The 13,671-nt window shown below is 37.3% G+C and overlaps 1 protein-coding gene across 43 annotated transcripts in view; it reads left to right on the top strand.

Moving 5' to 3' along the window:
- KCNMA1 (potassium calcium-activated channel subfamily M alpha 1) overlaps positions 1 to 13,671 on the top strand; it is a 767,331-nt gene that overhangs the window by 732,369 nt on the left and 21,291 nt on the right. For all 43 annotated transcript variants that reach the window (XM_063607449.1, XM_063607448.1, XM_063607447.1 and 40 more), the window contains one exon: positions 12,825 to 13,019. In XM_063607449.1, the coding sequence (XP_063463519.1) occupies positions 12,825 to 13,019 (195 nt within the window). The remainder of the gene's footprint in view (positions 1 to 12,824; positions 13,020 to 13,671) is intronic.

The following is a 13,671-nucleotide window of genomic DNA, read 5'->3' as shown; positions in this document are numbered from 1 at the left end:
GAAAAATAAAGAAAAAGCATATTATAACAGTGTTAAGAGAAAGAGCAGAGAAAAGCAGAGGCCCCTTTTGCTAGTGTACGATACATCTGAGAAGCGTGAATGCCAGCCTATGGAGAGACCCATGCTGCAGGATCCCCCAGGAGCTAGAGAGAAATTTCAATGTGAGCCAGTTAAGGCAGGTGTGTCTTTGCTCTGCCCACTGCACCACAATGCCCAGGGCAGGAGTTTGCATGTCCAGTGCATTCATATTTTCAGAACAAAGGCAGTGACTTGGAGGAGGGAAACTGGGCCATGAATTAGGACTTGTAGCTTCTGGTCCTGGCTCACCGGCAGCCCTTGCACATTTTTTCTACTGTTAAATGGGAATGATGTTACTCCTTATGACTTTCTGCTAATCGGAGAATGGCAAAGGCATATACAAATCTTTCACAGAGCAGATACGTATTTCTTAAGATCACATGTAATTACAAAGAAGCAGATTTTTTTGGTATATATGCATGTACATATATGTATATATATTTATGTGTTTGTGTGCACTTATCCTCTCTCTTTCTCTCTTTCATGAACACACATCTTAGATAATATTTGGGAGCTTAGTGGGTAGATGAGTTGGGGTACCCAGAAGATATGATTCCATGTTCTCATCTTTAATATCAGAGAGCTGGCCTGTTTGCCAGAAACGAAGTTATATCAGTAAGACTGGAGGGTGTGACCGTCTGGAATGTGGGTTCACATGATTTACTGTCTTTCCTGTACTTTCATTAAGGGCCAAACCCTTGAACCTGGTGTTATGGAGAGGCCTGAGTTCTCTATCAGTCCAAGCTAACCTAATGCCATGTGATTTTAGTTACATAAACAATTTATTGCTCCATAACCCTATTTCTTACACTCCACTGAAGAGCCTCCATTTCGACTGCTCACACGGAGACAGAGGGCACATGGCCGTCCCGAGGCAGAGGAGCTAGCAGTGGTGTCAGTTGGGTACATGGAGGTATGTCCTGCTAGACTCAGGACAGACCACTGCTGTCACATCAGGCCAGGCAGGCCTGGGATAGGGAAAAAAAAATCCAATCATTTTCATCCCTCACGAAAGAAAAATACTAAAAATAAAAATCTACACCATGAAAACTAGCAAATATAAAAAATGGCAGCTATGACATGGAAAATGACAATTTTAGAGCAATTATAAACGAAAGGCAGAGAGCCATTAAAGTTAAGGCAATGTTATTAAAAGATGTGTTAATTTTCAGTTAAATTTTCTATAAAAGACCAATTAGTTTAAAAGGCTTGACAGCATTAACTGTGAAACATAAGCTCCGGTAATTATACTTTAAAAAAATAAAAAGAGGAGGATGCTTGGGCGGGTTGCACTTGCAGGCACAGCGGGGCGTGGGCCAAGTGGGCTAGATGGCGCTGTGGGCTCAGGTTTCCCTGTTACAGTGCCTTGGTCCCTCCCCTGGCATTTCATGGTTTCCTCAGTGTCCTTTTACAGGACCTGAGAATCATCAAACTTTAGAGGCCAAGCGGGCCACCCTTGTGTTCTGAGCCAGCTCTCAGAGATTAGAATCAGAACGCCGAGACACCCGGAGAGGGAATTGTCTAAATTGGTTGCATTGCTAGTTGATGGTTCTTTTTATAAACTCCCATTTTTTGAGTATGCTTTGTCTATCAGAAGTTTCACAAATCCTCTCATTTAACTCTAATCTATAAATTTTTGTTTTGTTTTGTTTTTTCATCTCTGTTATATGGATGAGGAATTCAAGGCAGAGAAAAGTTAGGCAACTTTTTCATTGTTGTGGCTATTGGATAGCAAAGCAGGTATTAAAAGCCACACTAATTGGATTTGGAAATCTGTACTCATAACCAGGGGGCCATGTTGCCTTAATCAGAAGAAGGGCTTCGCTAGTCAGGTTTGCAGCCTTGTCCTTGGCAGTGGGAAGAGGGACTCCTGTATTCCTTAGACTATGGGGGTTCCCTGATCCCAGGCTCTGAACAGGACCCTAACTCAGCTGTCTTATACTCCCAAATGCCCATGTGACGCAAGGATAGACATTGAGAAGGTCTCTGCCTGAAGCATCCCTGAAGACTAACCCTGCCAGAGTTGGAGGTTCTATACAAGAGCTTCCCAGAAGACTTCTAGCACAGGTATCACGGTAAGGCACAGAAAAGACTGGCAGCACAAAAGCTTAGGAGGCAAAGGATCTCACCTACATGATCCTGCCTTTAGAATGTTTCATTTCTTCAATTTTAGCATTTATGTTAACCCAGAAAAAAATGTGTGCCTTCTGGGTCAGGTGAGTTGTAGAGAGGTTTCCTCCACAGGAAGCGCCTTTGGTAATTGGCATTTGAAGTTCTAGCACCTGGTTTGCCCCATGATGCAGAAACAGCCATCACCTATGCAGAAAGCCTTGGAGTGATGCTTAATTGCAGACTGCTGAATGCTTCGTGAAGTGCCCTACCCCAACCCTCACTCCCATCACATAAGGAAATTTGCATCCTCCAATATGACTGACCTGACACCCTTTTCCAGAAAAGGCATTGTCTTTCCACCAAATTATTCAGATCCTGAAGAGATAGGTGTGCAGAGCACACCCATCAGCAATGCTCAGAGTCCTTTTCTGCATCCGAATATTGGGGTATCAAAACAGGAGCAAAAGCATCTGCTGGCAAAAATACATCATCATTCTCTGTCATCACAGATTCTGCTGCCCCACAGCTCTGCTCCTGGATGCCTGCATGGAAAAATCAAGGAGAGCCATCTGGGATGCAGTGCCAGCTCAGAGAGCAGACAATTATGCTCAGAGATATGAGTGGTCCCAGAGTTGTTCAGACACCTGTGAAACCCTGGGACTGACTATGAAATTGTACCTGTTGATGAGCAATTCTAAAAGTCATGCACTCTTTGACTTTCACACAATTTCAGGCTAAACCAAGGCCCAACGATTAGTAGGTGCTCAATAAATGTCAGTGACTGATCAAAAAGATTTGGGTATAACTGATTTCAACACAGAAGTGGGAACATGTTAGGGTCAAATCCCAAAGATTTGACAAAACAATAACCTCCCAGCCTGACCTTCTAGATTTATCATTGCAATGGATAACCTATAGTGCCCTTTGTTTAAAAAAAATTGACTGTGTTTTTATTAGAACAGTTATTCATACTTCTTGATGAAAATTTGGAAAGCACAGAAACATATAAAAGAAGACATATAAAGAAGAAACATATAAAAATAAAAAGAAAACATATAAAGAAGAAAATATAAATGGCCTATGTTTCCAACACCAAGGATAAGCATGGTTAATATTTTGGTGTCTTTCCTTCTAAATGGATGGATAAATACAGAATTGTCTCATTTTATAGGTTGGTTATTTTTTCCCTTTTCAGTTAATATTTTATCCAGAGTATTTTATTATTTCCTTAGGTGTCATGATTTGCAGAGCCTCCATAGGACTTTATGAGACTCCAGTCTGTGGATGTTCCAGAATCGATTTATCACTAAATTTTTGGCTATTTAGCTTTAAAAAATTTTTGTTATAGCAATGATTAATCCTGTAATAAAAATTATTGTACATAAATCTTTGAACAAGTAGCAACTTATTATATTGAGGCAAATGTACTGGGTTTTTTTTTTTTAACAAATAGGGACATTTTAAAATTTCTTGATACATATTGTCATGATATCTCCAAGAAACAATTTTACCAATCCACACTCTTGTCATACTGAGCCATCTCATACATTATGGCAAATGCCAATTGTCATTTTTCCTAGGAGGCCCTTTAATTGTGTTTATGATAGTTTTGAAGCATATCAGTTTTTAATCTGTATATAATGATGTAAATACATATTTTATGTAGTGAATTCAGTTTTTATGCATAAAAAGTGCATGCTGAACATGAGAACTATCAAGCCTCTTGAGATTAAACAGTTTGCTATATTTTTGTGAAGTTGTTTGTGGCTACATTTTTTGCCTTTAACTATTTAGTAACATTTACTTTCTTTTTTACAGAAATTTAAAATAAATGTATTTTCACAGCAGAAAATATATAAAATAAAATTATAGGAAAAAAACCCCAAATTCTAAAACCAAGAGTTAACTACTAAGTAGAAATTTTGTGTACTACTTACAGTTACTTTCACATAAATACGTCTATCAGTTCAGGTATGCGTTATTTTTCCCTCTGGAAGTCCCCAAAGCAGAGCATTGTGTACTTTTTGTAATACTTTATGGTAGAAATAAATGAGTGACCATAATAATAAACAGGATATCATTTTTCTGATAACTTTCCATTAAACATTGAAGATTTATATTTAAAAAATAATTCAAAAAGTAATAAGTGCATGATTTGTTATATTATGAAACAGTGTATATTATAAAGTTTAATAATAAAAATGATCTCTACATTTTATAAACATATGATAATTGAAAACATTAAAAGGAATCATTAGTATGAAAAAGCCAATTAAAAGTAATATTAAAACTTAAAACCCAGTACCATAAAGATTCAATATTTAAAAGTGGGTACTCTTAAAATTAAATTTTAAATACAGAAAAAGGTAATTTCCCTAGCCAATAGTTTTGCAGGTATGCATTTTTAACATGAATTGTGATTCATGGTGTTTTGGGGATCCTACTTTTAAAAAACATTTTAGTATTATATAATTATTACCATGCCATTAAATATTATCTGAAAGCACAATATTCATGTCTGTACAATGTGAGTCATGTCAAAGAACCATTGTTTAATCATTACCATATTGTTGAAAAATTTTTATCAGAGAGCCAGTTTTTATCAGAGAGCCAAATCATTCATTGAGTAAAATCCCTTCCCTGTGGTATGCAATGCTTTCCTTATTATACTAAGGAATGGATCAGCAAACTGTCTTGTAAAGAGCCAGATGGTAAATATTTTCAGCCTTTGAGGGCCACATAGTCTCTGTCACAACTACTTAACTCTGAGTTTGTTAGCACCAAAGCAGCCCTAGACAATACATAAACAAATGGACATGGCTGGGTCCCAACAAAACTTTATTTTAAAAAAGTAATGGATGGCAGAGCAAGATTTGGCCCAAGAGCCAGATTTGCCAACTTTTGTATTAAGGTCTTATAACTACTAAGCTATGGTTCTCATAAATCCATTCTGGTTGATCTTCTAATTTTTCACATTGTCTACAATATTTGATTAGGAAGCCTTTAAAATTTACTATACTACATGAGAGGACACTTTTGTACAACTCTTTCCAGGGGAAATTTAGCATAATTTTATCAAGTTTTAAAAAGTCCAATTCAAATCTGCAATTACGCATATATCAAACAATTTTACTAGAAAAAATGACATTAAATGGCCTATTTACATGTTAAGGAACATGGGATTTTCCTTTTTTCCTAATACTCTCCTCTGTCTCTTCATAGATGATTACTACTTTGCTTTTTGCCTAAAAACAGTAGCGATTCTTATTCACGTCCAGTGATTGGTATTAAAGAGAGTATCTGGAATAATACTGTTAATTCTCCTATGTATCTGACATTTTATTCTCCTTATTTCTAATTTTATTTGTGTTTTTTCAGTTATATTGTCATAAGTTTATTTTTTCAAGGAATTATTTCTTGAATTTAACAATTCACTAAATATCCTCTTGCTAATTCATTAACTGACGCTTTTCATCCTGCTTTTTTTTAAAAAAGAATTCTTTTAATACTTAATTCTACTTATTATAATTCTGTTGTATTTAATAATAGCATTAAAGGCTCCGAATTTGTCTCTATAGCATTGGCCTCAAGACATGATATTTTTATATGTCATTCTCAAATATTCTTTAATTTTAAAATATTTCATATTCTAAGTTTGATTTCCATCTTGACCTAGTAGTTATAGGATACTTAACAAAATTTTTTTGATGTTCTGGAATATTTACTTTTGCCTCTATTACATTGTATTTAATTTTTAAAATGTAGGTTATACAGCTTATACTTTGTTATATGTATTGAGATTTGATGGTTTTGGCCATTGATTTTTTTTTTTTTGTAATTGTTGTTACAAAGTTTAGTAAAAATACACTAAATCAACCTGATTATATCCTCAATTTTCTTATCTTTTGATCTATTTGGCCTGTAAAAGCTAAAAACAGTGATAGTGGGAATATTTCACATATTACCCTTAGTCCAGATTTATTCTAGTGTAATTCTAATTAGTTTTGCTTTCTATATTTCAGTTATAATATTTGTCCATAAAAAGTTATAGCTTTATTGTAAGTGTCAACTATGAATATAAAATTAACTTATCTAACATAATAGTTTAAAATTTTTCTTTGAAGCTATACTTTTTTTCTTCCCTTTTTCTCTTTTAAAGATATCAGAGTTTGATTTTGGCATTTGAACAAGTCTGAAAATCTTTGCCATTTTATAGGATCATTTAGCTCATTTATGTTTAGTTATATAACATAAGATGCTATAGTCTTGCATTATGTTTTTTACATGCTTCTATCATAATTATATGTTTTATGATCCATCTTTTGGTATGTGGACTATATTTTGTATGCTTATTTTCTGTAGTGTAAACTTTCCATTCTATTTTTAACTCTAGTTAGTTGTTATCAGCCATTCTATAGATGTATTTTCTAAGTATTATTGTCTAGAAAAATTTAGTAGTTCTTGATTCCTCCTTGTATAAGATCAGGCAATTTTCATGCCTTTATTTCCATCATCATCTCTATCTCATCTCATTTTTCTAACTTTAAAACATAATTTTAGCAATACTATATTAATAGCTAGTTTTGTCAATTTTTTAATAATTAGTTTTGACATTTGCATTCCATTTTGTAATAATATATACAATAATCTTTTACAATTCTGTTTTAAATATATTTTAACAGTAAACCAAATTTGCTCATATTTTAGTTACTAAGGGTTTAAAATTATCTTTAAAGAAGCTAATTTTTGTTTCTAAGTATAAAATTAAATCAATAAATGCTTATGTACGCAAAGAGTCAAAAAATATTTCAGTTGCCTTCACAAATTATTGGCAATTTAGCTATATGTAGAATATTTGGAACAAATGTGTCCTGTCAAAATTCCTTTGACATTCCTCTTACATTTTCTAGAGAAGCTTCAGCCTAGCCTCATTTTATACTTGTATTTCTTACAGCATTGTTTTAGGTCATTTTTATTCTCCATTTAATATTTTGAATTCAAATATTCACCGAGTACAGGCCTAGGAGTTGGCCACATTAACTTGCTGAATGCTTTTGGTCTGCATCCTAGATTCATTTCCCAGCTCAGGACAGGTTATTTTTATTTGTTTGTTTGCTTGTTTTACATGCTTGCATTTTGTTTACAACTTTGATTTGTAAATACTTACTGTTTATCACTTAACCTTTGTTGTCTTTTTCTCAATATCAACCAGCACTCTTATTAAACAAACAAACAAAAATCCCTATATCTTTCTCTATTTAGCTTAGAACTTCCTGGTTTTACTTCCGTATCACTAATTGTGTGTGTGTGTGTGTGTGTGTGTGTGTGTGTGTAATTTTCATCTCTAATACTCATGGCTCCTTAGATTAAAAAGTTGGCCAGTGCAAATTTAGTTGTCTTTTAACTATTTCTTTTAAAAAAATGAGACACAACATACCATACAACTCATCCATTTAAAGTGTACGATTCAGTGTTTTTTTTTTTTAGCATATTCACAGACATGTACAGCCATCACTATAGTCAATTTTAGAACATTTTCATGGCATCAAAAAGAAACTTTGTATTTTAGTTATCCTCCCCACCCCTACAACTCTACCCATCAACCCACCAACCCTAAGCCACCACTGGTCTACTCATTATTTCTGTAGACATGCCTTTTCTGGATATTTTATATAAATAGACTCTTGTTGCAGGAAGTCAGGGACCCCAGACGGAGGGACTGGCTGAAGCCATGGCAGAAGAACATAAATTATGAAGATTTCATGGACATTTATCACTTCCCCAATCAGTACTCTTAATAATTTCCTATGTCTGTCTTTAATCTCTTAATCCCATCATCTTCGTAAGCTGAGGATGTATGTCGCCTCAGGACCCTGTGATGATTCCGTTAACTGCACAAATTGTTTGTAAAGCATGTGTGTTTGAACAATATGAAATCTGGGCACCTTAAGAACAGGATAACAGCAATTTTCAGGGAACAAGGGAGATAACCTTAAAGTCTGGCTGCCTGTGGGCTGGGTGGAACAGAGCCATGTTTCTCTTATTACTGAAAACAGGTAAGAGAAATATTGCTGAATTCTTTCCCCAGTAAGGAATATTAATAATTAACAACCCTGGGAAAAGAATGCATTCCCAGGAGGAGCCTCTAAAATGGCTGCTCTGGGGGTGTCTGCCTTATGGAGTTGCAGATAAGGGATGAAACACGCCCTGGCCTCCTGCAGCGCCCCCAGGCTTGCTAGGATTAGGAAATTCCAGCCCGGCAAATTCTAGTCAGACCGGTTCTCTGCTCTTGAACCCTGTTAAGATGTTTATCAATGACAACGCCTGCACAGCAGGACATGGAAGTTCCTTAATAATTCTAGTTTCGCCCTGACCTTGTGATCTCGCCCTGACCTTTTGCCTTGTGACCTTTTGTTGCCCTTGAAGCATGTGATCTCTGTGACCCACACCCTATTCATACACTCCCTCCCCTTTGAAAATTGCTAATAAAAACTTGCTGGTTTTGCGGCTCAGGGGGCATCATGGAACCCGCCGACATGTGATGTCTCCCCCAGACACCCAGCTTTAAAATTTCTCCCTTTTGTACTCTTTCCCTTTATTTCTCAGACTGGCCGACACTTAAGGAAATAGAAAAGAACGTACGTTGAATTATCAGAGGTGGTTTGTCTGATAGACTCTCAGTACAATGTGTTCAAGGTTCATCCATGTTGTAGCATGTATCATTGCATCACTCTTTTTTACAGCCAAATAATACTCATTGCACGGATATAATACGTTTTGTGCATGCATTCATTAGCTGATGGAAATTTGGGTTATTTTCACCTTTTGGGTATTACCAATAATGCTGCTATAAACATCTGTGTACACGTTTTCATATGGACATATATTTTTATTTATCTTGGGTATATACTGTAAGAGTGGAATTTCTGGGTCATATAGCAACACAATGTTCAAACATATGAGGAACTGCCTAGCTGTTTTCCAAAGTGACTGTGCAGCAGGACGAGCTGCAGACAAAACTCCTCAGACACCGAGTTAAAGAAGGAAGAGGTTTATAGGTTTATTCGGCCAGCGGCATTGGCAAGACTCCTGTCTCAAGAGCTGAGTATCCCGAGTGAGCAATTCCTTTCCCTTTTAAGGGCTCACAACTCTAAGGGGGTGCGTGTGAGAGGGTTGTGATCGATTGAGCAAGCAGGGGGTACGTGACTAGGGGCTGCATGCACCGGTAATTAGATCGGAACAAAAAAGGATAGGGATTTTCACAGTGCTTTTCTATACAATGTCTGTAATCTATAGATAACATAACCAATTAAGTCAGGGGTCAATCTTTAACTACCAGGCCCAGGGTGTGGCACCGGGCTATCTGCTTGTGGGTTTCATTTCTGCCTTTTAATATTTACTTTTTCTTTCTTTGGAGGCAGAAATTGGGCATAACACAATGTGAGGGGTGGTCTCCTCCCTTAACTGCACCACTTTACATTCCCACCAGCAGTGTGTGAGAGTTCCAGTTTCTCCTTATTCTTACCAATTCTTGTTATTATCATCAGTCTTTTTTATTACAGCTATTCTAGTAGGTGTAAAATATCTCACTGTGGTTTTGATTTGCATTTCTCTGATGAATAGAGCTGTTGAGCCTCTTTGCATAAGTTTATTAACCATTTTTATATCTTTTTGGAGAAATGTTTAAGTCTTCTGCCCGTTTAAAAAATTGGGTTATCTTTTTTGGTTGAGTTATAAAAGGCTTTGTAATACTGAATATTAGACCCTTATCAGATATATGATTTGCAAACATGTTCTCTCATTTTGTAGGTTTTTTTTTCACTTTTTGGATGGTGTCCTTCAAAGAACAAATATTTTTTAAATTTTTATGAAGTCCAATTTAATCTGTTCTTCTTGTAGTTTATGCTTTTTGTGTCATGTCCAAGAAACTATTGCCAAATCAAAGGTCATAAAGATTTACTCCTATATTTTCTTCTAAGCATTTTGCAGTTTTAGCTTTTACATTTAGATCTTTGACCCCTTTTGGGTTAATTTTTGCATATAGTGTGAGGTATAGGTCCCACTTTATTCTTCTGCCTGTGGATACCCAGTTGTTGCTATGCCATTTGTTTAAAAGACTATATTAACTTCTCCATTGAATGGTCTTGGCACACTCACTGAAAATTAGTAGATCATAACTGAATGAGTTTATTTCTGGATTTTCAATTATTTTCCATTGGTCTATAGGTCTATCCTATGCCATTACTATCTTGATTACTATAGTCTTGTAGTATGTTTTGAAACTGGGAAGTATGAAACTTCCAACTTCATCTTTCTTTTATAAGACTATAAGATTGCTTTGGCTATTTTGGGTCTGTTGCAGTTTTAGAGTCAATTTTTCCATTTTTACAAAAAAATGGACTTTGTGATTTTGATAGGTATTACATAAAATCTGGAAATTAGGGTAGTATTCCATCTTAATAAATCAAGTCTTCCAATCCAGGAACACAGGATGTCTGTCCATTTATTTAGGTCTTCTTTAATTTCTTTCAGTAATATTTTGTAGTTTGCAGTATACCAGTCTTGTTCCTCCTTCAATATATTTATTTCTAAGTATTTTATTCATTATTTTTCTGAGACAGAATCTCACTCTGTCACCCAGGCTGGGGTGCAGTGGCATGATCTCAGCTTACTGCAACCTCTGCCACCCGGGTTCAAGTAATTCTCTGGCCTCAGCCTCCCGAGGATCTGGGATTATAGGTGCCTGCCACCATGCCTAGCTAATTTTTTAATTTTTAGTAGAGACTAGGATTCACCACGTTGGCCAGCCTGGTCCCAACTCCTGACCTCACTCCTGACCTCAAATGATCCTCCCACCTTGGCCTCCCAAAGTTCTGGGATTACAGGTGTGCACCATGCTTGGCTGACCTCCCATTTTCTACCACATCGAGTTTAAAATCCCTTGCTTGGTTTTTAAAGCCCTGAGTTTCCCACCCCTCCAAGAAAACAAAGAAGATTAAAAATTCAAAGGAAAGTTGGGAATGGAGCTGACTGTTCCTCTCCTTGGCAAAGGCCTCATGTCTCTGATATGAGGCCAAAATGTTTATCAGTGCTTCCTGTACACCAAGCATGTTTCTAAGTGCTTCATGGGTAGGTCATAGAGCCCCACAGCCTTCTATTATTACATTTTACAGATCGTGAAACGGAGGCACAAAAATGTTAAATTAACTTTCCAAGGTCACACAGCTTCTGAGAGGTGAAGTCAGCATTAAACCCCTCAGCCCAGCTCTGGATCCCTGGATCCCATAACCTCTCCAGCAACATATCCTACTTTAAGTATCCTTTTTCTGCTTCTGTGCCTAAGGGCATATCTTAACTCTGAGCATAAATTTCCTTTAGGGTCTGGCAGGCTATGGATAACATTCCTAGTTTCTTTTGCAGTTGGAATTTTGTATCACAATGGGTGTTTTTGTAAGTATTTCAATGAGGATTCTGAATCCAGCCCCACTAGTAACTATCATCTTAATTCAGAAGTCCTCACGGAATTATGTGAATATAAATTTGGTTTTAATGACCACTGTTATTTTACAGATGAGAAAAATCAAAGCCCAGAATGACTAGGCAACCTCCAAGATGTAGAACTAGTTAGCAAACCTGGGATGGGAACTTGAGCTCACCCTTACTTGGTTTGTTCCCTACTATGCCTTGCCAGGTAAACTCTCTAAGAAGCTGCTGAGGTGCAATTGCATCTTTCCTTACCTCTTTCCAAAGTACATCCTCAAAAGCCACAGGCAAACTTTGATTTGAGTTTTTTAGCCTGCTTGATTTCTACTTACATAGGAAAATGGAATGCACACCCTTACCTGAGAATTTCTCAAATTAGGCTGGTGACAAATACCTTTTAAAGCTCCTTTATTTGACACCCTATTAATTTTTTTTAAACTCCCATTCTTTTGTTCCTGACAGATCTGTTATGTTTCAGATGTGACACAAATGTACACTTAGAGGGAAACTTCTTTAATAAGTGATATTTGCCTCAGACTACTGAGGTTATTTTAGAAAACAAAAGCCAAAGTACACTTACCAGGACATTCACCTTGTCATAAATTTATCTGGCATATTTAATTGATCGAGATTTCTGAGTTAGACAGTTATCAACGCATGTGGTAAATTGTTGAGCGTGTGGCATTAATGAAAGGTTTTGCCATTGTCGTGGGGAGGAAGCTTCCTGGCACGTGGATGACAGGGCCTCAGAGACAATGCTGCTTGGGTTAGTAGCTGGGGCAGGCTGCATTTTATTACATGTGTCCAGAGTCTCATAGTAGACACGTAGACTTGAGGAGGGGGAGGCAATATTTGTATCCCTACTAAAACCAATTATGGCAAACACTAATTATTCAGATTTGAGCCCTTTACTAAAAAATCCCCTGAACTGGGTTTTTTAAGTCAGGCTGTCGTAGCAGAGCCAAGCAAGAGAGAAAATAATGGAATAATTGGAGGCTGCTGTCTTTTCACTTCCCACATGAAATTATTTGAAGAGACAGGCCAGAACTTTAAACAGGAGATACCAAGAAAAGTTGTAATTTGGATGTCGGCTGTCATGACTTTAGGGTGTTTGCTTAAAGGACTTTTCCCCACTTTCTCTCCTTCCCCAGACATACTTCAATGACAATATCCTCACCCTGATACGGACCCTGGTGACCGGAGGAGCCACGCCGGAGCTGGAGGCTCTGATTGCTGAGGAGAACGCCCTTAGAGGTGGCTACAGCACCCCGCAGACACTGGCCAATAGGGACCGCTGCCGCGTGGCCCAGTTAGCTCTGCTCGATGGGCCATTTGCGGACTTAGGGGTGAGTCCACAGCACCGAGGTCACCTGAGCTTGCTGTTTGGGAAAAGCTTGATCCTGAAGAACGTGGTATCAGATGTGACAAGCTAGGCATCTGGCTTTTCTCCTTCCTATTGTAGATAACTGTAAGAGGTGATATTTATTTATAGTTTACTCTGGATCAGGCACTTTGCTCTATGCATAGTCATTCATTTTAATCTTCATAGCAATCCTTTGATATAAGTTCTAGTATCACACCTTCTAAGTCAACTGAGGCCCAGAGAGAATGAGCACTAGACCTATTGGGAATTTGCACCAAGGCATCCTGGCTTCGGAGCCAGTGGGCTTTCTCCCTCCTTGGTGTTCTCTTCACGTATCCTCTGCACAAGGTGACAAGCAGCAGGTGATGCCAGCATGCAGCCAAGGTTGGGAAATATTTCCATAGGCTCTTAGCATAGCTTAGGGATACTCAACCCAACTATACATTAATAGCACATGGAGGTGGCCAGCCTCAGCCTGCAGGTTTCTTAGTTTTTATATGTGAATAGGATCCAGGCACTGGTGGTTTTCAAAGCACCAGGGTAGTCAGTAGTCAGATGTATCCAGAACCACCGGCCAAACAAACAGAATCTTATGTGGATCCTTTAATGCCTGTAAATCAAAACCTAGACTTTGT

The sequence above is a fragment of the Pan paniscus genome, chromosome 8, assembly GCF_029289425.2.
Source record: "Pan paniscus chromosome 8, NHGRI_mPanPan1-v2.0_pri, whole genome shotgun sequence".
Classification (NCBI taxonomy): domain Eukaryota; kingdom Metazoa; phylum Chordata; class Mammalia; order Primates; family Hominidae; genus Pan; species Pan paniscus.
Note: the sequence above shows the minus strand (reverse complement) of the source record. Positions and strands in the feature narration are given on the sequence as shown.